A 24898-nucleotide genomic window follows, 5' to 3' on the forward strand; every position below is an offset into this window, starting at 1 on the left:
AACAGAGACCCACAGCAGAGAACTGTATCAGAGACTCCTTAAAAGAGAACCTCCAACAGAGACTCTCAACGGGGATCCTCAACAGAGACTCCCAACATAGATTGCTCCATCAGAGACCCCCATCGGACACCCCCAACAGAGACTGTCCCATCAGGCAGACCCCCCCCCCATTAGACCACCCATCAGAGACCTCCAACAGAGACCCTCAACAAAGACCATCCCATCTGATACCCCCCATCAGATCGTCCCATCAGAGACGCCTGCGTGAAAACTGGAGCAGTCCGGGCAATAGAGTGAAAAATCACTGCATTTTCACTCACCCTTTCCTAACATCTGCTACAGAAGATAAAAGTGTTCAAAGCAGCAGCTGTTGCAAGTGTCAGAGGCCTACTCGAATGCTCAGTGTACTTCAAATGGCTTGAAATCCCTTGATAGCCTTTGAAATGCAAATCTTCCATTCAGTTTCACAAAGCAATGCATTGTATTAGGAAGTGATTGACGGTTTTATTACTCCAGAGACAGCTGCTTGGTGGATTGTTGATCTATCTTTCTCTTCACAATTGAATGCATCTCCATTACCCTGCTTTAATGCTAACCATAATGTTCAGAAACACTCTTGCTGAGCTTGTTAGGTCCTCAGCACATCAAAAGCAGTTAAATGCTTTCTGCTGTGAAAAGAGGAAGTCAAAGCACTTTGTGAGGGCTTCCGATGAACTTTGGGGGCACCTCCGACATGCACTGCCCCCTTGACCCACCGTGGGGTCCACCACATCAGGGCCACGCTTGAAAATACCTGGACCAATCCACGCCCGCGTGAATCCCGGCTGAGAGGGTCAAAGCATCATGGGGGGGTGCAGAATCAAACTTCAAGTGTAAATGACCGATTTGTATCCTTCTGCTGGCACGGGGTGAGAAGTGCCCTTTTGTCTCCTTCCCTCTCCTGATTGCAGTTGTGACGTGTTGATTTTATATAAATTAGGCCTGCTTTTCAACAGGCCTTTGGCCAGCATCTTTGGGTATGTATTCCCAGTGCACTGCTCATATTGGCTGCTGAAAGTCTCCATTGCATTCCCCCCTCATAATACCTCTCCCCACCCAAATACTCTCTGTTCTCTTCAAAAAGCACCTTCTGATGACCAGCACTCTGCCATCCTGAGCACCTAATTTCATAGGCATCCACTCAGGCCTTGCGAGCTTGCCAGCTCCCAATCAGCCTCCTTCCCGATCTCCTTTAACTGCTTACCCAAGGAGCACTGCTGAGGCTTTGATTCCTCTTTGTTGATGAGCTACCTGGAGGCAGACTATCGGGCAATATTTTAAGATCCCACTCACAAGGTAGTAATTAATTGGGGAAGTGATCGCAAAAACTGAATGGGTAGGGCCCCGAAGCAGGAGCTGACTAGGTTATTTATGAAGAGCACTCCAACTCTTCCGGGACAGACTAAAACAATTTCAAATTTACACGTGCTGGGCCGCTGCAGCCATACCAACCATGCTGCTGATGGCTGATTGCATGGCACACAGCAAATTAAAAGAGCCGTACATCTTGTTTCAGACAACTGCTTCAACTACCAAGTTAAAAGCAAATTACTGCGGATGCTGGAATCTGAAACCAAAAGAGAAAATGCTGGAAAGTACCAGCAGGTCTGGCAGGGAGAGAAAGAGCGAACTTTTCGAGTCCAGGTGACCCTTTGTCAACTACCAAGTTGTTGACTAAGTGGCCGTGGCTGATCATTGGCATTAAGGATCCCAACATGGACCCTTACTGATTCTTCAATGGTGATTACGTCACTGCCTCAGTCTTTGCTTTCTACAACAATAGAAAAACTTTTGTAATTGAAGCTCAACAACACCTCAACTCTGTTTCTTGATTTGTTTGCTCCTTCGACATCCTTTTAAGTTTAACTATACTTTACAATAAGCTTCTCAATTTCAGCAATCAATAGCATAACACCAAGAGGCTGCAATAGCAACGACAAATAGCAAGGAATAAATATTATTTGGTAATCTATTTGCAGATAGCATGCCAATGTTTTAAAACTATGCTTATGTGCAAAATATGTAAATCCAAAGCATTGGAAATAGTGATTGGTCAGGGAATGGAGGTTCTGGCAAACAAAGAATAGATTATAAATGTATTATGAACAACAAGGCTCATCTGTATTATCACCCCGTATTGATTTGTATTTTATCAACATATCTAAGATTTGGCATCGTGAACTGACTCAGTACAATGATCTCCTTTGCTGATATTTAAATGAATGATGCCAACTCCTATATTGGGTGTCTCGAGGCTGCATTAATTGGTCCAGAGAGATGTTTGTGGCAATGATAGTGGCAATTCATAACCTTTAATGCAACTATTTCTCGGAAACAGAGAATGTAAATTATATCAAACAAATCTCCCGATGGAACAGTCAGATAAATACTGTGGCTACAACAACAGCTCAGAGACTGAAAATCCTGAGTTGAAAAACTCATTTCCTGACTCCCCAAAGCCTGTTCGCTATCTTCAAGGTACAAGTCAGACCTGTGATGGAATACTCTTCACTTGTCTGGATGAGTGAGTCTAGAACACCCAGGAAGCTTCCAGGAAAAGCAGTCCACTTGATTGGCAACAACCTAAACATTCAATCCCCCCGCCACTGTAATGTATACTTTATACTAGATGTATTGTAACAACTTTGACAGTACTGAGTGGATGACCCATCTTGACCTCCTCTTGTGATCCTCATCATCACAATGGGTGGCATGGTAGCACAGTGGTTAGCAGCTGCTTCACAGCGCCAGGGTCCCATGTTTGATTCCCGGCTTGGGTCACTGTCTGTGCCGACTCTGCACTTTCTCCCTGTGTCTGCGTGGGTTTCCTCCGGGTGCTCCGGTTTCCTCCCACAAGTCCTGAAAGACGTGCTGTTAGGTGAATTGGACATTCTGAATTCTCCCTCAGTGTACCTGAACAGGTGCCAGAATGTGGCGACTAGGGGATTTTCACAGTAACTTCATTGCAGTGTTAATATAAGCCTACTTGTGACACTAATAAAGATTATTATTATTATAACTGGCAGCCTTCAGCAATTTGATTCATTGCGTGATTTCAAGAAGCAGCTGAAGGCCCTGGATACTGCAAAGGCAATGGGCTCTGAAAACATGCCAGATGTCATGTCTTGTGCTGCAGAGCAGGCCATGCCCTGAGCCAAGGTGTTCCAGTACAGCTGCAGTAATAGCATCAACCTGACAATGTGGAAAACTACCCAGGCAAGTACGCCCTGTCCATAAAAAGCAGGACAAATCCAATCTCGCCAATTACTGCCCCATCCCCCCATCCCCACCCCCTTTACACTCAATCATCCAGCAAGTGATTGACAATGTTATGAAGAAACACTCACTCATCCATAACTTGCTCACTGAAGCTCAGTTCGGATTCACCGGGGTCGTTTAGTTTCTGACCTCATTACAGCCTAGGGGAAACATGACGCAAGAGGTAAATTCCAAAGGTGAGCATAAAATGATGACAATTGACACCAAGGCATCATTTGAATTAGCCATTGCCACAAACATCTCCCTCGACGAATTACGCAGCCTCGAGGCAACCAAGTAGGAGTTGACATAATTAATTTAAATATCAGCAAATCAGTTGATCACTGTACTGAGTCAGTGCACAATGCCAAAGCTTAGATACTGTAATAAAATACATATCAATATAGTGACTAATAATACAAACTACCAAGAGCCCTAATAAAATTGGAGGCAATGGGAATCAGGTGGAAAACTCTTCCCTGATTGGAGTCATACCTACCAAAGAGGAAGATGGTTGTAGTTGTTGGAGACCAATCATCTCAGCCCCAGGATATCCTTGCAGAGGTTCCTCAGGATAGTGTTCAAAACCCGATCATCTGCTTCCTTAACAGTTTTCCCTCCATCATAAGGTCAGAACTGGGTTTACTGGTGAGGTGATACACCACTGTACTTCCCTAGCATTGTACATAGTTATATAATAGTTGTGTGTAACGTGGCCCTGTAACCCTGTGTATTGTACTGTGTATTATACTGTGTATTGTACTGTAGCTCTGTAGAGGTTCGGTCACCTGTATGTAACCTGACCTGGCCACGGAGAGCTCCGCCTTGGCCACTCCCCCGGGAGTTAGGTATAAGACCCAGCTTCTGAGACCGGACCCATTTGTCTGGGGTCGTCTGTGTCGGGTAAGCTTCCTATGTAGTGTATTAAAGCCTTGGTTAAAGTCTCACATGTCTTTGTGGTTCGTGACGCTTAGTGCATCAACTGGTGATTCAGTTCCATTTGCAGCCTTGCAGAAACAGGCTGTACACAATTGCAACAAAACCTGAACATATTAGCCCAGGCTGATAAGTGGCAAGTAACATCTGAGTCACACAATTGTGAAGCAATGACCATTTCCAACCATAGAAAATCTAACCATCTCTCTTGATGCTTAATGGCATTGCCATTGCTGAAACCCCCACCACCAATGTAAACCATAACCTAGCTTTGACAGGTTACCCTGCAGTTCACGACAGGGTTGGGGAGGTTTGGGGGGTTGGGGTTTGGAGGTTAGAGGTCGGGGTTTGGAGATTGGGGTGGTGGGGTTGGAGGGCGGAGGTACGGGGTCAGAGCTCGAGGTGGGGGTTAGAGGTCAGAATGGGGGTCAGAGGTCGGGTCAGTGGGTTAGGGGTAGGGGTTTGGAGTTTGGGGATGGGAGGCATCTGAAATCGGGGTCAGGGACTGGTAGAGGTCAGTGGCATGGCTTTCAGAGGTCAGGGTAAATGGGGGTCAGGGCCAGGTCAAGTCAGAGGGATGGGTTTGTGAGGCACCGGGTCAGGTCCTCAGGTCAGGCAGGTCAGGTCAGTTCCATAGATCAAGGAAATACTTGGGGGGGAGGGGTGGTCTTGGTGGTGGGGAAAACCATGGGGGTGGGTAGTTGGGAGTGTGGGAGAGTCCATTGGTGGGTTGGGGGCGTGAGAGGAGCCCCCTGGGAAGTTGGGGAGTGGGAGGAGTTGAGGGTATGGGGATATTCCAGTTTGGGGTGGGGGGGGCGGGGGTAGGGTGGAGATTGTTTTGGGTGTTTACAATAGTTACCCAAAAGTTAGAAGTTTAAATAATTTTTATGTCTTTGGAGGAACTATTAGTGTAACCCTGGCGTAAAAATCCAAAGTCGGCAATTTAAATCGCCATTTTGGATGATTTCCAGCACAGCACAATTGTCCCGAGGAAATCAGCACTTCTGGGCAATTGCCATGTAAACCCTTAGCTGTAAAGTTATGAGAAACTTTCACCGGTGCTTCTTTGGGCCCCCCCAATCTGACATCGGGGAGCTCAGTGATTTCAGCACAGTATATCATATTTTTGTTCAAAACTTAAAGTTAAAGCTCTCTTAATGCTGTCCATCTCACTTATCTCCATTCAATAAATTGCATCACACTATCAGTTGATTGGCTGGATAGCTCACACAGATCTTAATCATGTAGCTCACAAATCTTCCATTAAGGATTGTTTATTGAAGAGATCCATTTATTTCTGTGTAATTTCGTCAAGACATACTTCCTCATCATTTATCCTACTATTTTCTTTAGCTACATATATCTTTGTTTCGTCTTGAGTTTTGTAAAAGTTTAGCATGTCGTAATTTTAAAACGCTTTTCCTCCTATCAGTATAATTCCCACTTCCCAAAGAATGCTGATTTAATGTGTATCTGGCAAATTGTGTCAGAAAGAGCTTCTATATTTTACTTCATCCTGGGGGTTACAATGACATGATACTTAACTGGACTAACCACTGAGGCTACAGCAGTTGAAGACTGTGTATTCTGTGGTGAATAACTCATCTGACTCCCCAAAGCCTTTCCACCATCTACCAGGTACAAGTCAAGTGTATGAAGCAATACTGTCCATTTCCCTGGATAAGTGCAACTCTAGCAAAATTCAAACATTTTGATACCATCCAGACCAGAGCAAACCCCTCGATTGACATCACATCCAACACATTAAACTTTCACTCTCCACACGACCAGCACACCATGGCAGCAATATGCAGTATGGACCAACTTGAACAACTCCCCAAGGGGCTCTTCTGTAGCACCCTGGCCCTTCAGCCCCTGAGGCCCCCAGTACTTATCGTTCCAATGGTGCTGGGACTTAGTTCCAGGTAGAACACTGCAGTACTGCTTCTGGCCACTGCAGGGCTCTACCTGCCAAAGTCAGAGAGCTGTTGGCCAACCTGATTGGCAGATAGCTGTCACAGGTGGGACTTCCTTTCAAAGGTAGAAGGCAGTCCTGCCCACTCTCAATCAACGCCCAAGTGAGCGTGAAATGACAGTGGTATTTTAAGAGCCGACAGAGGCACTTTAAACGGCAACTCTCGGAATGGCAAGCACCAATCACTCACCAATCATTCTTAAAATCCTACCCCAAATTGTCAGCCTATTAATACCCTGGCCAAACATACATCCATCATAAATCTGCCTAACAGTAGTGCAGGTGGACCTACACCAAATGGACTGCAGCTGTCAAGAACGTGGCTCACTGCCATCTTCTGAACTCTCCAACCAGACTAAATATTTGCTTTATGTCTACCCTATGAAATCAAAGGCAGTAGGTTTCAAAGAACAAGAACAAAGAAAAGTACAGCACAGGAACAGGCCCTTCGGCCCTCCAAGCCCGTGCCGACCATGCTGCCCGACTAAACTACAATCTTCTACACTTCCTGGGTCCGTATCCTTCTATTCCCATCCTATTCATATATTTGTCAAGATGCCCCTTAAATGTCACGATCGTCCCTGCTTCCACCACCTCCTCCGGTAGTGAGTTCCAGGCACCCACTACCCTCTGTGTAAAAAACTTGCCTCGTACATCTACTCTAAACCTTGCCCCTCGCTCCTTAAACCTATGCCCCCTAGTAATTGACCCCTCTACCCTGGGGAAAAGCCTCTGACTATCCACGCTGTCTATGCCCCTCATAATTTTGTAGACCTCTATCAGGTCGCCCCTCAACCTCCGTCGTTCCACTGAGAACAAACCGGGTTTATTCAACCGCTCCTCATAGCTAATGCCCTCCATACCAGGCAACATTCTGGTAAATATCTTCTGCACCCTCTCTAAAGCCTCCACATCCTTCTGGTAGTGTGGCGACCAGAATTGAACACTATACTCCAAGTGTGGCCTAACTAAGGTTCTATACAGCTACAACATGACTTGCCAATTCTTATACTCAATGCCCCGGCCAATGAAGGCAAGCATGCCGTATGCCTTCTTGACTACCTTCTCCACCTGTGTTGCCCCTTTCAGTGACCTGTGGACCTGTACACCTATATCTCTCTGACCTTCAATACGCTTGAGGGTTCTACCATTCACTGTATATTCCCTACCTGCATTAGATCTTCCAAAGTGCATTACCTCACATTTGTCTGGATTAAACTCCATCTGCCATCTCTCCGCCCAAGTCTCCAAACAATCTAAATCCTGCTGAATCCTCTGACAGTCCTCATCGCTATCCGCAATTCCACCAACCTTTGTGTCGTCTGCAAACTTACTAATCAGACCAGTTACATTTTCCTCCAAATCATTTATATATACTACACATTTTCCTCCAAGTCATTTATATATACTACAAACAGCAATGGTCCCAGCACTGATCCCTGCGGAACACCACGAGTCACAGCCCTCCAATTAGAAAAGCATCCTTCCATTGCTACTCTCTGTCTTCTATGACCTAGCCAGTTCTGTATCCATCTTGCCAGCTCACCCCTGATCCTGTGTGACTTCACCTTTTGTACTAGTCTACCATGAAGGACCTTGTCAAAGGCCTGACTGAAGTCCATATAGACAACATCCACTGCCCTACCTGCATCAATCATCTTTGTGACCTCCTCGAAAAACTCTATCAAGTTTGTGAGACACGACCTCCCCTTTACAAAACCATGCTGCCTCTCACTAATACGTCCATTTGCTTCCAAATGGGAGTAGATCCTGTCTCGAAGAATTCTCTCCAGTAATTTCCCTACCACTGACGTAAGGCTCACCGGCCTGTAGTTCCCTGAATTATCCTTGCTATCCTTCTTAAACAGAGGAACAACATTGGCTATTCTCCCAATCTGTTCCCAGCCTTTTAGCCCTGACAAATGCCTCCTTTTTCTTTTTGACGAGGGCTACAATATCTCTCGTTATCCAAGGTTCCCGAAAATTGCCGTATTTATCCTTCATCCTCACAGGAACATGCCAGGCCTGAATTCCTTTCAACTGACACTTGAAAGCCTCCCACATGTCAGATGTTGATTTACCCTCAAACATCCGCCCCCAATCTAGGTTCTTCAGTTCCCGCCTAATATTGTAATAATTAGCCTTCCCCCAATTTAGCAAATTCACCCTAGGACCACACTTATCCTTGTCCACCAGCACTTTAAAACTTACTGAATTGTGGTCACTGTTCCCGAAGTACTCCCCTACTGAAACTTCTACCACCTGGCCGGGCTCATTCCCCAATACCAGGTCCAGTACAGCCCCTTCCCTAGTTGGACTGTCTACATATTGTTTTAAGAAGCCCTCCTGGATGCTCCTTACAAACTCTGCCCCATCTAAGCCCCTGGCACTAAGTGAGTCCCAGTCAATATTGGGGAAGTTGAAGTCTCCCATCACCACAACCCTGTTGTTTTTACTCTTTTCCAAAATCTGTCTACCTATCTGCTCCTCTATCTCCCGCTGGCTGTTGGGAGGCCTGTAGTAAACCCCCAACATTGTGACTGCACCCTTCTTATTCCTGATCTCTACCCATATAGCCTCACTGCCCTCTGAGGTGTCCTCCCGTAGTACAGCTGTGATATTCTCCCTAACCAGTAGCGCAACTCCGTCACCCCTTTTACATCCCCCTCTATCCCGCCTGAAACATCTAAATCCTGGAACGTTTAGCTGCCAATCCTGCCCTTTCCTCAACCAGGTCTCTGTAATGGCAACTGTCATGATATTCATATAAAGATATCATGGTGCAATCACACACACACAATGATGGACAGATCAACGGACCAATCAACACACACACAACATCACAGCCAATCACCAGTGAAAGCACACGCACTATAAAACGGGGAACACCACAGTTCCCGCTCATTCCAGCAGGAGATAGCTCAGAGCACAGAGCTCACAGCGTGCCACTCAGACATACACCATGTGCTGAGTGCCTCACTAAGATAGTGCAAGGGCTGGGTCCACAGGTTAACTGGTAAAGTACGAACCACAGCCAGATGTATACAGTAGATGTTATCAAGAATAATAAAACAGAGTTGTACCATCTACCACCGTGTTGGTTCGTTTGTACAGCGGAACACCCATCATAGTTCCAAGTACTAATCCAAGCTCTAAGTTCATCTGCCTTATCCGTAATACTTCTTGCATTAAAACATATGCACATCAGGCCACCAGACCTGGTGTGTTCAGCAACTTCACCCTGTCTGCTCTGCCTCAGAGCCATACTGTCCCTATTCCCTAGTTCTCCCTCAATGCTCTCACCTTCTGACCTATTTCTCCCGTGCCCACCCCCCTGCCATACTAGTTTAAACCCTCCCATGTGACACTAGCAAACCTCGCGGCCAGGATATTTATGCCTCTCCAGTTTAGATGCAACCCGTCCTTCTTATATAGGTTACACCTGCCCCGGAAGAGCTCCCAGCGGTCCAGATAACGGAAACCCTCCCTCCAACACCAGCTGTTTAGCCACGTGTTTAGCTGCTCTATCTTCCTATTTGTAGCCTCACTGGCACGTGAGATTACAACCCTAGAGGTCCTGTCTTTTAACTTTCTGCCTAGCTCCCTGAACTCCTGCTGCAGGACCTCATGCCCCTTCCTGCCTATGTCGTTAGTACCAATATGTACAACGAGCTCTGCCTGTTTGCCCTCCCCCTTCAGGATGCCCTCTACCCGTTCGGAGACATCCTAGATCCTGGCACCAAGGAGGCAGCATACCATCCTGGAGTCTCTTTCATGTCCACAGAAGCGCCTATCTGTGCCCCTGACTATAGAGTCCCCTATGACTATTGCTCTTCTGCGCTTTGACCCTCCCTTCTGAACATCAGAGCCAGCCATGGTGCCACTGCTCTGGCTGCTGCTGTTTTCCCCTGATAGGCTATCCCCCCCCCCCCCCCCGATAGTATCCAAAAGGGTATACCTGTTCGAGAGGGGGATAGCCACAGGGGATTCCTGCACTGACTGCCTGCCCTTTCTGGTGGTCACCCATTTCTCTGCCTGCACCTTGGGTGTGACCACATTTATATAACTGCGATCTATGACGCTTTCCACCACCTGCATGCTCCTAAGTGCATCCAACTGCTGCTCCAACCAAACCATGCGGTCTGTGAGGAGCTCCAGTTGGGTGCACTTTCTGCAGATGAAGACATCCGGGACGCTGGAAGCCTCCCGGACCTGCCACATCTCACAGTCAGAGCACTGCACCCCTCTAACTGACATTGCGTCAATTATTTAGTAAATTAAAGTTAAAAGTTTTTTAAAAAAGTTTCTGTTAACTATATGTTTCCTAGCACTAGATTTCTACTATAAATGTGAAAGCTAAATACAGTACTCTCCGATCTCTGGCTTAGATACCCCTCTAAATTATAATTAAGTAATTATGTTTAATTAGTTTACCAATGCTTAATTTATTAAATGTAGTGTAGATTCCCAACCAGCCAATCAGGTCACAGCTTTTTTGTGATGTCACTTCAGTGTTCCTCCCCCCCCCCCCCCCCCCCCACACGCACAATTTAAAAAGGTAATAAAAGTAAAAATGAGTAAAAATCACTTACTTACCTTCTGAAGGTCTCAGATGCTCTCAGGTTCTCTCCCTGCTGATTAAAAGTTACAGGCCAGAAGAAAGAGAACAAAACAGTAGGGAAAAGCACCTTCGCCCACTCTGCACCGAATTACCTCACTGCACCAAATTACCAAGTTTCAAATTCCCACTCTGGATGTGTCTCACTCACTCAGGCTGTGTCTCTTTGACCTGCACAACGTTTCCTTCCCTAAAGGACATTAGTGAACCAAATGTACTTTTTACAGCAACCTGACAGTTACACAGTCACCATGACAAATAGTTCTTTTTTATTCCAGACTAAGGAATTGAAATCCCGTTATTGTAATGGGATTTGAACTACATGTCACCAAATAATGAGAGTCATAGAGTTTTTACAGCACAGAAAGAGGCCCATTGTGTCCGTGCTGGCCATAAAGCACCTATTTAATCTAATCCCTAGTCCAGGCATTAGAATTATGAGCCTTGTAACATAATGAACGGGGTTTTCCGTTGCCCTACGCCGATATCGTAATTGGTGATCAGGCGGAGAATCCCTTCCGACAGCCAAATCAGGGGCTGCGCCGGTTTGACGCCGATTTTCAAGTCTCCGCCCCCTCTGAAATGGCATCATCGCATTGCGTGCCGCATTGCGTTGCCGGGTCACCGGAAGGCCCTCCCCTGATGCTCCGCCCCGATGGGCCGAGTTCCCGACTGCGCGGTTGGCGTGTGGTCTGAGCACTCGGGAACCCGGCGTGGCGACCACGGACTCTGCCCAGCACCGCCACAATCGGCCGGGAGCCGTGCCGCTGACCAGCGGGCCTTTTGCGAGGGCTGGGGGGACTGGTGGGGGGTGGCCAGGGAGTGGCCAGTGGGGCCCTATTTGGCAGGTCGGGTCCACGCACGGCTGGCGCCATGTTGTACGGCACACCCGCTGCAGGTTGCCGCCGTGCACATACGCGGCCACGGACCGGGCCATTCTCCTGCCATTTCTGGCATGGGAGCCGGTTGTTTCATCATGCGCCGCTGCTAGCACCTCACCGATTTTGGCATCGTAAAGCTCCCGGGAATCACTTAGCTGCTGAAACGGAGAATCCAGCCCAATAACTTCCATGGTGGAATGGAGCCTGGGATTTAAGGCTTTCAGTTATATTGAGATCCAAATTCTGTTTGAAAAAACTGTCGTAGCAAAAAGTATATCTTCGTTCCATTGTTTTGTTGCAGTTACGGCAAAAGGTTCATTTGAAATCAATGAAACTTGTATGAACAAATTTCCATGTAACAGTTTAGTGCTCTCCGTGAATTGGACAACAATGGTATGTATATTCCAACATAATATAGTTCGTACGGCTCTGAAAAGTAAGTACAGCCAATTCTAATTACTTTTGATGATAAGATATTCTCTAATGTCTAAATAGTTTATAAGGAAATTATATATATTTTTTAAAGGTCACCAATTCTGACATTTCTATCATATTGACCGATACCTCAAGTTTCTGCCGTCCAGGTGGGTTTCGGGCTTCTGGAACGGACAGTCCCATCGATTGTGGAAATTCAGTCGCAGAGCCAGGGACTACATGAGGGGTTGTCGGTGAGCATCCAGTACCTGCAGGTGTAGCTGGAGGAGTCCAACCGTGTGCAGGAGCAGGAGGTGGTGCCGACCATGCATGCCACCCAGGTGGCATCCACGGTGGAGACATTGCGGGTGACGGTTTTGGCTATGGATCAGCATGTCCAAGGCCTGGGACATTCTGTGCAGGTGCAGGCTGAAGCCCAGGACGGGGTTGCTGCCTCACAGGCAACCATATGCCAGGGCCACCTGGAATTGCAGCGGCGCTCCTGAGCATGGTCCAGTCACAGCAGGCTATAGCTGCGAATATCGGCAGCATTGACCAGCTGCTGGCCTGCATGACGCAAACACAGAGGCAGGTGCCCCAGTCCCAGAGGGAGATGTGCATCATTGGCTGAGGTGACACAAACCCAGAAGGTGGTGGCACAGTCAATGGGTGATGTGACGCAGTCCCAGACGAAGATGGTCCACTCCCTGTGCTCCATGGCCGTGAGCATGCACACCCTGGTCGAGACCGGAGCAGGCCTCCGGGACTGGTGGCACCAGGTGGCATGGCAGCCTCAGGGGATAGCTCCGCTCGCACCCCCGTCCCATGGAGTAGCCCGGGGGCCATTGGGCACCCCGAGGGAGGAGGAGGTGATGTGGCCCGGGCCGGTGACTCCCGCAGGGGAGGTGCCGGAACAGCACAGCACCTTGGACTCCTCCCCCTCCAGTCCTTGGAGTATCTGGTGGACAGAACAGGGCAGCAGCATGCCACCTGGGACACCCCAGCAGCAGCCGGGCCCAACAAGGCCCAGTCGCCGCAGAAAATGCCCGCCAACAGGGATCCATGTCGCAGGGCAGGAATGACAGCAGGCCACTGTACTCCTGCAGTACTGTCTGGAGATCCACCAAGACCATAGCATTAGGTCCCATAAGGCCACTGTAGACACTAGTTAAGTTGGCACAGTTGCAGGGCACAGTTTAGCTATGGGAGGTGGGTGGGGGGAATGGCCGAACGTTGGGGGTGGGGGGGGGTGAGATGGGCAGACATTGTGGGTGGCTTGGGCTCACCCCCCCCCCCCCCCCGACCGTCCACACCACCGTCATCCCAGGGATTTGATGGGACCATGTGATGGAATGACCAACTCGCAAGCAGGGATCACCCAGGTAGGTGATGGAAAATGCTGCCGTGGACAGGAGCCGGATGTTGTCAAACAATGCGGAGCACCAGAGCTCATCGCAGAGCAGATTGTCATTATCCTCCATCCCATGGACCAGATCCGCTGTTACTTCCAACCCAGGGCCCTCCCCCTGTAGTGCAGCAGGTATGTATCATAGAGGGGGTTGCTGGTGAGGGGGTGGTCGGGCTGGATGGGGGGGGGGGTTGATGCGGTGTCCATGCCCCTGGCCAGCACCCCCCTCCAGGTTGGTGAACCTGGAGGCGATCGGAGCGTCCTGTGCGTTTTGGCCACAGCGCACACGTCGTGTGGCTCCTGTGCCTGCCTGGGCTCCATGTCTTGCCCATCCTCCCCCTCCCCCATTGAACGAGGACTGGTGTTCCACCTCCTCCTCCAGCACATCCCCTCTGATGTTGTGGAGGACGCAGCAGGCCACCACGATGCGGGCGACCCTCTCAGCATCATACTGATTGGCCCCTCCATTGCGGTCCAGGCACATCTTCAGGAGGCCGAAGCACTGCTCGATCACACCCCTTGGTTGCTGTATGGGATCCGTTATAGCGGGTCTTTGCCTCCGGATAGGCATCATCAGCCATGACAGCAGAGGAAGAGCTCTGTCACCCAGGAGCCAACCCTCCAGCCGGGGGGCGTCTCAAACATGTCAGGAGTCATCGAGTGTGCCAGGATGAAGAAGTCATGCACACTGCCCGGGTAACGGGCTCAGCCGTTTATAATGCGGTGCTGATGATCACATGTCAGCTGCACATTCATCGAGTGGAACCCCTTTCAGTTTGGGTAGAGCGGCCTGTCATCTGCAGGTGCATATAGGGCGACATGCATCCCGTCCAGGACCCCCGCCGATGGTGGCGAACTCCGCTGCCGGGGCATCCTGGTGGATTTATTGAGCCACCTGGCCATATAGGACACAGATGCATCTGTGCACTGAAGTCTGTATGATCCCAGACAGGTCCCCACTCGGTGCCTGGAAGGTCCCCATCACGTAAACGTTCAAAGCGACCCCATACCCCCGTGACGCCAGGTGCACCATGATCTGGCAAATGTGTCGCACTGTCTTTCTGCTCAGCCGGAGTCTTTGACGACATGCCCGGTCCGGCAGGTCCTCGAATTATAGGTGCTGCCGGTACACATGAGGCCTCATGCGGTGCCTCCTTGGCACCTCCTCCTCCTCGGCCCGTTGGGCATCCTGGGCGGCTGCCTCCTGTTCCTCTGTTGCAAGCTCCGCTGCTGCAGTTTCCTCCTCCTCGAGCAACCCCAGCTGTACAGCCACAGGGCATCCTGAGGGCTGCGACGACTAGGAGGAAGGCCACCATTGCTGGTTGAATTCCAATATCCATTGTCTGCAGGGGGTGAAAGGCCAACATGTTAGCATGGTGCGTACAGCCCAACCAGGTACAGCGGACTACATGGTGGCCTCAGTTGGCACTGCGGGCTCCGCCCCCAAATGTCCCTCCCCCCCGCATCCCCCCACCCCTGGCTCTGTCGGTAGCTGGTACCGAAGGGGTCACTGGTCCTGGTGCCCATCCCTGATACCATGGGTACCATCGGCTGGCACTGCCCTTCCCGGCGGTATGCTCCGCGGCCTCTGCCCGGTGCCCTGGTAATAGCTACAGTGGGCGTTGCCTTTGGGTGGGCCGCCTGATGCCCCGCCGGCAGGTGGCAGCCGTTTTGGGTGTTGGGGTTATGGCATAGGGTAGGGTGCGGGGGTAGGTACACCCACACTGCTGGTGTCAACCTGCAGAACCAGGGGCCAACGTGAGGTGCGCAACAAGATGGATTTCTTGCAGTCCACAGTAGTGCTTGGACACCGCGCCAGTCCCAATGGGGGGGGGGGGGGTCAGCCCGGCCACATGGCCCATTCTCCCATCATCCCTTTCCTCCCCCAGCCCTGGCAAGGCCCCCTCCCACCCCAGCCAGCCCGGCCAGTGTCACGATTTTCAAAAGCACAAGTGGACTGCGCCATCGGGAACTTGGCCCATCGGAGGCGGAGAATCGCGGAGGCCCCGGAGAATACCGGGTCAGGCCCGCTAATGATATGCAAACAATGTTTACTGTACGTGCAATCCTGACCGCATTGACGCCACTGATGAGGTGACGGGGAATTGCGTTTTGGCACCCTCGCAAATCGGCACCCACGCAATTTTGGCATGGGAACCTATTCTCCGCCCAATCGCGTTTCACAATTTCAGCGTCAGCTCACGGAGAATCCCGCCCCCTATAATCTGAGTCTCTGCTAAATTATTTGGCAATCTTACAGTCAGGCAAGTAAATCAGAAAGGTTCTGAATATACACAATGAGGCAGTGTTAGAATTTTAAGAGTGGAGGTTTTTCTTTGAAAAGACATATTTTCATTCACGAAAGAGAAAATGCTGGAAAATCTCAGCAGGTCTGGCAGCATCTGTAGGGAGAGAAAAGAGCTAACGTTTCGAGTCCGATGGCTCTTTGTCAAAGCTGTCACGGCTGTCAAAGCATATTTTCATTCAATTGCGTTACCAATATTTTTGATGTTGACAGATTTGGATGAACTTTATCATCTTTGTGATACTTATTGTTAGTATTGCTGTATGATTTAGGCTTTCCCTAAATACAATAATTTGACGTTATGGGAATAATTTTACACAAAACACCTTTAACACCGAGAGTATTAGTCAAACATTTGATTTTCCCACCTATATGAAGATGAAGAACCACAAAATTACAATATTATCCTTTCTGATTTATTCTCACTCTGACACTACTCCTGCTGTCAAGGGCCCTCTTAACTGCTCGCCTCATTCTTCAGCCTCTTCTTGTTTCTTAGCTTTACCCCATCTGATGCTACATCTTGATTTTCCAAATTAAGATGATTTCTCTTCACTGGTTTTAGCCCTTCCTTGATTATCACAGCAGCTCCTCTAGCTTTTCCATTTTGCCTATCTCTCTAAAAGTTAAGTACCCTGGAAATATTGAATGCCCAATCCCAGTCACTCTGCAACCATGCCTCCGCAATGGTTATCAGATCAAAGATATTTATTTTCATCTGCGATGCAAACACATCTATTTCATTGCAAGTGCTTTCTTAATTCAGATTGAATACCTTAACCTTTATTATGGGCAGAATTTTAGGCCTCCTGCTGACAAGTTTGCAGGCGGGTTGGTGGTGAAGGGGGTATTGGTGGGGGACACATCAAATTCCTCATATGGCCTGCCTGTCATATTACCACCTGCCCCAACCTGTCTGCAATTTTATGAAGTGGGGTGAGGGGTTGAGGTCTAGTGCAACCCCAATTCAGGCCCTTAAGTGATCAATTAATGGCCTCAAAACTTGTCCCAGTCAGGGCTCGCCTGAACCAGTCCTTGCCATCTCAACCCTCAGCTACCTCAGCCTCCCCTCGCCTCCTCACTGTGAGACCCCAGACCTCTATGCATCCTGCGTCTCCGGCACATCAACTCTGGAAACTGCTTGTAGTCCCACAAGTTGCCATCTCAGTTTAGCTCAGTTGGCTAGACAGCTGCTTTGCGATGCAAAGTGCGGCCAACTATGTTCAATTCCTGAGGTACCCTCAATAATGATGCTTAGAGATTAAACTGTAAAGAAGGCTTTATTAGGCTAATAACTATGCTACAGATTTGGACGAGAGCTGACTGCTATACAGACCATGAGGCAGGCCTTTATGTATGGCTCCCAGATGGGCGGAGCCAGAGGTGGAGTCCCCAGTGTTCCAAGCCTGGTCTTAAAGGGGACATCACCTTACATGATGATAAGGCAGTAACCGTTCATCACATTCACCCCCTGTTTAAAAAGGAGTCCGGCGCGGGTGAAGTGCCATCATAGGTCCATCCGTCTCGGCGGCCGGATCGTCCTCCTCAATCTCCTCAATTCGGGCGGTGGTGCGGCGGGCACGGACGTCCCGGTTGAGGGCACATCCGGGAGCACAGCGGTCGGAGCTTCGGTCCGGGTCTGGGCAGAGTAACTAGGCAGGGCCGGGGGTAGTGGAGCCGGGGCAGAGGAACTAGGCAGGGCCGGGGGTAGCGGAGCCGGCGCCGGCGGGGTGTGTAAAGGGGGGGCGCAAGGGGGGGCGCACGGTAGGAGCTCACCAACGGGTGGTAGGGCCGGAAGGGGGTGTGTTGTAGGGGGCGACGGGTCCTGCAGGGGAGCGGCGCGGGAAGGGGCGTCTGTGGTGGAGGATCCAGCGGGCACCAGATCCCGGAGGGAAACCGTATCTTGCCTGCCGTCGGAGTACTCCACGTAGGTGTAACTGGGGTTGGCGTGGAGCAGTCGGACCTTTTCAACTAGGGGGTCCGTTTTATGGCTCCTCGCGTGCCTCCGGAGAAAAACAGGTCCCGGAGCCGTCAGCCAAGGTGGAAGCGAGACCCCGGAGGTAGACTTCCTGGGGAAGCGAAACAATCGCTCATGAGGGGTCTCATTTGTGGCCGTGCAGAGGAGTGACCTAATGGAGTGTAGGGCATCGGGTAGGACCTCCTGCCAGCGGGTGGTTGGGAGATTTCTCGACCGCAGGGCCAGAAGGACAGCCTTCCACACGGTCGCGTTCTCCCTCTCCACCTGCCCGTTTCCCCGTGGGTTATAGCTGGTCGTTCTGCTCGAGGCGATGCCTTTGCTGAGCAGATACTGACGCAGTTCATCGCTCATGAACGATGTACCCCGGTCCCTGTGGATATAAGCAGGGAAACCGAACAGGGTGAAGATGCTGTGCAGTGCCTTAATCACCGTGGCTGAGGTCATGTCGGTGCAGGGAATGGCGAATGGGAAACGGGAGAACTCATCGATCACGGTGAGGAAATAGGCATAACGGTTGGTGGACGGGAGGGGCCCCTTGAAGTCCACGCTCAGTCGCTCAAAGGGGCCCGAGGCCTTCACGAGCCGAACCTTGTCTGGCCGATAGAAGTGCGGTTTGCACTCCGCACAGACCTGGCAGGCCCTGACCATGGCCTTGACCTCCTTGGTTGAGTAAGGTAGGCTGCGGGACTTGATGAAATGGACGAGCCGGGTAACCCCCGGGTGGCAGAGGTCATTGTGGATGGCTTGCAGGCGGTCCTCCTGCGCGTTGGCGCATGTGCCGCGGGACAGGGCATCTGGGGGCTCGTTGAGCTCCCCTGGACGATACTTGATATCGTACGAGTAGGTGGAGAGTTCGATCCTCCACCTCAAAATTTTATCGTTCTTTATTTTGCCCCGTTGCGTGTTATCGAACATATAGGCGACCGACCGTTGGTCGGTGACGAGGGTAAACCTCCTACCGGCGAGGTAGTGTCTCCAGCACCGCACAGCCTCCACAATGGCTTGTGCCTCCTTTTCGACTGCAGAGTGTCGAATCTCGGAGGCGGTGAGGGTTCGGGAGAAGAACGCTACTGGTCTGCCTCCTTGATTGAGGGTAGCAGCCAGGGCGATGTCTGATGCATCGCTCTCTACCTGGAAAGGGATGGTTTCATCCACCGCGTGCATGGCGGCCTTGATGATGTCGGCCTTGATGCGGTTGAAGGCCAATTGGGCCTCAGCCGAGAGGGGAAAAGTGGTGGTCTTTAGGAGTGGGCGAGCTTTGTCCGCATACTTGGGGACCCACTGGGCGTAATAGGAGAAAAGCCCCAAGCACCGTTTGAGGGCCTTGAGGCTGCGGGGGAGAGGGAGTTCCTTAAGGGGGCGCATGCGGTCGGGGTCGGGACCTAGGACCCAGTCTTCCACGACACAGCCGAGGATGGCCAGCCGGGTGGTGTGGAAAACGCATTTGCCCTCGTTATAGGTCAGGTTAAGGGCTCGGGCGGTCTGGAGGAACTTTTTGAGGTTAGCGTCATGGTCCTGCTGATCATGGCCGCAGATGGTGACATTGTCCAAGTACGGGTATGTAGCCCGCAAACCGTACTGGTCCACCATTTGGTCCATCGCCCTTTGAAAGACGGAGACCCCATTTGTGACACTAAAGGGGACCCTGAGGAAGTGGAAGAGCCTGCCGGCTGCTTCGAAGGCAGTATAGGGGCGGTCTTTTGGTCGGATGGGGAGCTGGTGGTAGGCAGATTTGAGGTCGACCGTGGAAAAGACTCGGTATTGGGCGATCCGATTTACCATTTCCGCGATGCGAGGAAGGGGGTACGCATCAAGCTGCGTGAATCGGTTTATGGTCTGGCTATAATCCACGACCATCCGTTTCTTCTCCCCGGACCGGACTACCACCACTTGCGCTCTCCAAGGGCTGTTGCTAGCCTCGATGACCCCCTCTCCCAGTAAACACTGGACCTCTGACTTGATAAAAGCCATATCTTGGGCACTGTAGCGCCGGCTCCTGGTGGCGACGGGCTTACAGTCAGGAGTGAGGTTAGCGAATAGCGAGGGGGGTGCGACTTTCAGTGTCGCAAGGCAGCACACCGTAAGGGGGGGCAAGGGTCCGCCGAACTTCAGTGTCAGGCTTCGGTGGCTGCACTGGAAATCCAGTCCGAGCAGCAGGGGGGCACAGAGGTGAGGGAGGATATAAAATTTGAAACGGGTGTATTTGGCACCCTGGATCGAGAGATCCGCAATACAGTACCCCGTGATTTGTACCGAGTGGGACCCAGATGCAAGGGCTATGGTTTGGGATGTGGGATGGGTGCGTAGGGAGCAGCGCCTTACCGTTTCAGGGTGGATAAAGCTCTCCGTGCTCCCGGAGTCGAAGAGGCATGCAGTGTCGTGCCCTTGACCTGGACCTGCATCATGGAGTCCTGCAGGTGTTTTGGCCGAGTTTGATCGAGGGTGATCGCACCCAGTCGCGGGTAGTCGGAGTCGTAAAATGGCCGCTGCCGTTGGTCGCACGTGTCGGGTCGAGAAGATGGCCGCTCCCATGATTCGCACGAGGCTGATGACGCGTCAGAAGAGGACGTGTCGGGTCGGTGCGCAGCAGCATTGCGAGGCCTGCGGGCCTGGGAGCCCGATTTTCGGGCCAGCTGTTCTTTGTTTTTCTGGCCCCTGGGTCTGGCCAGGCAGACCCTCGCAAAGTGCCCTTTCTTCCCGCAGTCGCTGCAGATCGCGGCGCGGGCTGGGCAGCGTGGGCGTGGGTGCTGGCGTTGCCCGCAGAAGTAGCAAGGTGTGCCCCCATGGTGAGCGGGTCGCCGCGTGGCGCAGGCCTGTAATACGGGCGAGTCTGAGGAAGTCCGGGGGGGGCTGGCAGAGTCCGCGGGGTACGTACCCAAGTTGTGTCGGGCCACCTCCAGCGAGGAGGCGAGCGTTAGCGTCTCCTGGAGTTCTTTTGCCCCGTTTTCGAGCAGTCGCTGCCGGATGTAGGTCGAGCGGATGCTGGACACGAAAGAATCTCTGATGTGCAGGTTCATATGGACTTCCCCTGTCACATCCTGATGGTCACAGTCCCTGGCCAGCGCGGTGAGTTTCTCAACAAACTCGTCGAGCGATTCCCCCGAGCGCTGCCGGCAGGTAGAGAGCAGATGCTGGGCGTGCACCTCATTGACGGGTTTGACAAACCGCTTGCGGAGCAACTCAATCGCTTCCTCATAACTCGTCGCCCTTTCGAGCGTGGCGGAGATTCTGTGACTCACCCGGGCGTGGAGTAGACGGAGCTTGCGTGGCCCCAGGATGGGAGTCTCTGCGGAGTCCAGGTAGGCCTCGAAGCACCGCAGCCAGTATTTTAAAATTTCCTTTGCCTCCGGCGTTCGTGCTTCCAGATTGAGCTTCTCTGGTTTTAGGCCTGCGTCCATCCTGAATCTAGTTTAGCCTAATAAATTGAGGTACCCTCAATAATGATGCTTAGAGATTAAACTGTAAAGAAGGCTTTATTAGGCTAATAACTATGCTACAGATTTGGACGAGAGCTGACTGCTATACAGACCATGAGGCAGGCCTTTATGTATGGCTCCCAGATGGGCGGAGCCAGAGGCGGAGTCCCCAGTGTTCCAAGCCTGGTCTTAAAGGGGACATCACCTTACATGATGATAAGGCAGTAACCGTTCATCACAATTCCCATACCAGCTGAGGTTATTCATGAAGGGCTGCCTTCTCAACCTTGCCCCTCACCTGAGATGTGGTGATCCTCAGGTTAAATCACCACCAGTCAATCACCCCTCGAAGGGAAAGAATCACCTGGAACTATGGTGTGTTTACTTTTACTCTTGCTCTATATCCTTGTCATTTCCCTTGTTGCTTTAAATTGACCTTCTCCTCAACCTCCGTGCCATTTCTCTGTTGCTGCTCTGCCGTGCTTCTGTTTAAACCACTCTCCTGATTCTCAATCACACCAGGAGTTCTACATACAGCTTTGCTCTCCTTAACGAAGGAAGGACACACTTGGCTTAGAGGGATTTCACCAGACTGGTTCCTGGGATGAAGAGACTGTTTTATGAGGCGAGACTGTGTCGATATTCCTTGGAGCTTGGATGAATGAGAAGTGATTGCATATTAAATATATAATATTCTTAAGGGCTTGACTGCAGCATAGATGCTGGGAGGATATTTCCCTGACTGGGGAATCTAGAAGACTCACAGATTTAGAATAAGGAATCGGCTATTTAGGTCATCAATAAAGAGAAATTTCTTCACAAAGAGATTTGGAATTCTCTGCCCCAGAGGGGTGCATATACTCAGTGTTTGAGTACATTGTGATAAATATAAGAAACTCTGATAGTTTCTATTTTTGAAATAATATGATTCAAACTTAGATTAAAATGCTTGCAGACAGTAGGAGGGATTCTCCGGTGCCGGTTTTTCAACGGCGGCGGGAATCGCACCGCGCCGGTCGGGGGCCATTGGCAGCGGCCCCCCGGTGATTCTCCAGCCCACGATGGGCCGAGTGGCCACCAGTTTTCGGCCGGTCCCGCCGGCGTAAATTAGACCAGTTCCTTACTGGCGGGACCTGACTCTGTGGGCGGACTGCAGGGTCCTCGGGGGGGGGGGGGGGGCGCGGGTGGATCTGGCCCCGGGGTGGGCCCCCATGGTGGCTTGGCCCGCAATCAGGGCCCACCGATCCGCGGGCAGGCCTGTGCCGTGGGGCACACTTTCCCTCCGCGCCGGCCGGTGTAACGGTCTGCCATGTCGGGCACGGAGAAGATTCCCCCCCTGCACATGCACTGGGTTGATGCCAGCACACGCTGGTGCTCATGCACATGCGTAACTCGCGCCGGCCAGCAGAGGCCCTTTGGCGTCGGTTGGCGGGCGCCAACCCCGCCGGCACTGGCCCAGCCCCTGAAGGTGCAGAGGATTCCGCACCTACCGGGAGCGGCCTGACGCCGGAGTGGTTCACGCCACTCCTCAGCGCCAGTACGGCCCGCCCCGCCAGTTGGCGGAGAATCCCACCCAGTATGTCTGCTCGAGCTGTGATTAAAAGCCATTTCACCTGTTTGCATATAGAGAGCTAATGTTGTAACAGTTTGAGCCGGGCTAAACAAATCAAGACATGTCTTGTAACAAGAGACAAAAGAATGTTCTGTGCTTTGAGTGCAGCTGGGTGTACGTAATGGGAGTGATTCTCCTCTACCCTGCAGCGCAGGCCATACCGGAGCCGAGGAGTGGCGCCAACCACTCCGGCGTCAGGCCGCCCGGAAGGTGTGGAATCCTCCGCACCTTCAGGGGCTAGGCCGGCGCCGGTGGGTTTGGCGCCACGCCAAGTTGGCGCATGCGCAGGAGCACCAGCATGTGCTGGCGTCATCCCAGCGCATCCGCAGGAGGGTTCTTCTCCGCGCCGGCCATGTCAGTGGTTAACAGCAGCTGGCGCGGAGGGAAAGAGTGCCCCCACGGCACAGGCCCGCCCACGGATCAGTGGGCCCCGATCGCAGGCAGCCCGCAGAGCCAAGTCCCGCCGGTACGGACCTGGTTTGATTTACGCCGGCGGGACTGGCTGAAAATGGGCAGCCGCTCGGCCCATCGCGGGGCGGAGAATCGCCAGGGGGGACCGCTGCCGACCGCCCCCGACTGGCGTGGCACGACTCCAGCCCCCGCCAAGACCCTGGCGCCAGAGAATTCGGCAGCCGGCGTCGAGGCTGGATTCACACCGCCCCTCCGGCAATTTTCTGACCTGGCGGGGTCGGAGAATCCCGCCCCATGTCTGTCTAGACAAAGGAGTTGCTTCCAGGGTTCCAAGCTGAGCAGGAGGTTTTCAGCTTGATTGTAAAAACAGGTTTCTCTCTGTAAGGGCTCTGCACCAAGATAAGCAAGTAAAACCTGATTGTTAACTGTACATTAATGGTATCTGAAATATATGAGTTTTCTTAATTGGAATGTAGAGGCAGGTTTCAGGAAGCAAGTTAAGATGTTTTACCTGTTAACTCTAAACCTATTTCTTTGTTGCTAATGTGCTTAATTCAGTGTTTAAGATAAAAGCTGTCTACTGGTTAGTGTCATCACTCCTGTGGTACAGTATCGTTTCCTTACAGTTTTACCAAATGCATACAGATGGGTTCTAGTCTGGCGTCTTAACTAAAATTGAGGTTCCAGTCCAGACCTATTCAAGATAGAGGTTGGTAGAATTTTAGATATTAAGGGAATCAAGGAATTTGGGGATAATGTCTGAAGGTTTACCTCAGATAGACAATCAGCCACAACCCTATTGAATGGTGTAGCAGGCTTGGGAAGCCACATGGTCCTCTTGGTGCTAGTTCTTATGTGCCTATTGGGTTTCAGTGGAGAAACCCAAACTTCTCTCAACTCTATGCAGTATTGAAGTACATTTTTCCTGGTGATATTCTGTTGAATCTCCACCATACCCTCATTAAGGCCTCAGATCAAGGAAAATCCTATTGCAGTACTGGGAGGGAAGGGAATGGATGAGAGCAGAAGTATGGACCTTCCAGGTGAAACAACAATTTAATCTTCTGATTTACTATATTGTATTCACCTTTCACAATCCAGTCTCCTGTACACCGGGGACACCAAACACCAGACTGGGTGGCTGCTTTGCGGAAAACTTCCACTTAGTCCACAAGCATAATCCAGAGCTTCTGTTGCTTGCAGTTTGAACTCACCACCTTGCTCTCACTCTCATCTTCCTGCCCTCAAAGGCCTGCTATAACATTCTAGCATAGCTCAATGCAAGCTAAAGGAACAGCACCTTAAATTCCTATTAAACACTTTACAGCTTTCTGGACTTAACACTGAGTTCAACAAATTCAAACCCATTTTGATAATATTTTGCCAGGTTCCAGACTTAATATTGATCTTTATGCTTTTGCTTTCAGACAGAGCTGTTCATTATTCTGCTATTCACACTCACTCTGGACAAATGCCTTGCTTCTTGACTACAACCATGACCACTCCCATTGCATTTTATTCCAATCGCACCTTTGTCATTCAATCTCTTCCACCCTCTAAACTATCCCAGATCTTCCCTTTGTCCTTTCTCCCCCTCCTCTTTTCAACAGCATAACACCCATCACATTTCTACCCTATAAAAATAAA

The 24898-nt window shown here is 51.0% G+C and overlaps 1 protein-coding gene across 1 annotated transcript in view; it reads left to right on the plus strand.

Annotated features, from left to right (window-relative positions):
• Positions 1 to 24898, plus strand: part of adgrf3a (adhesion G protein-coupled receptor F3a) — a 171178-nt gene that overhangs the window by 29115 nt on the left and 117165 nt on the right. Inside the window, exon 6 of the mRNA XM_072500692.1 lies at positions 12009 to 12100. Within this exon, the coding sequence (XP_072356793.1) occupies positions 12009 to 12100 (92 nt within the window). The remainder of the gene's footprint in view (positions 1 to 12008; positions 12101 to 24898) is intronic.

This window comes from Scyliorhinus torazame, chromosome 4 (assembly GCF_047496885.1).
Source record: "Scyliorhinus torazame isolate Kashiwa2021f chromosome 4, sScyTor2.1, whole genome shotgun sequence".
NCBI classification, from domain to species: domain Eukaryota; kingdom Metazoa; phylum Chordata; class Chondrichthyes; order Carcharhiniformes; family Scyliorhinidae; genus Scyliorhinus; species Scyliorhinus torazame.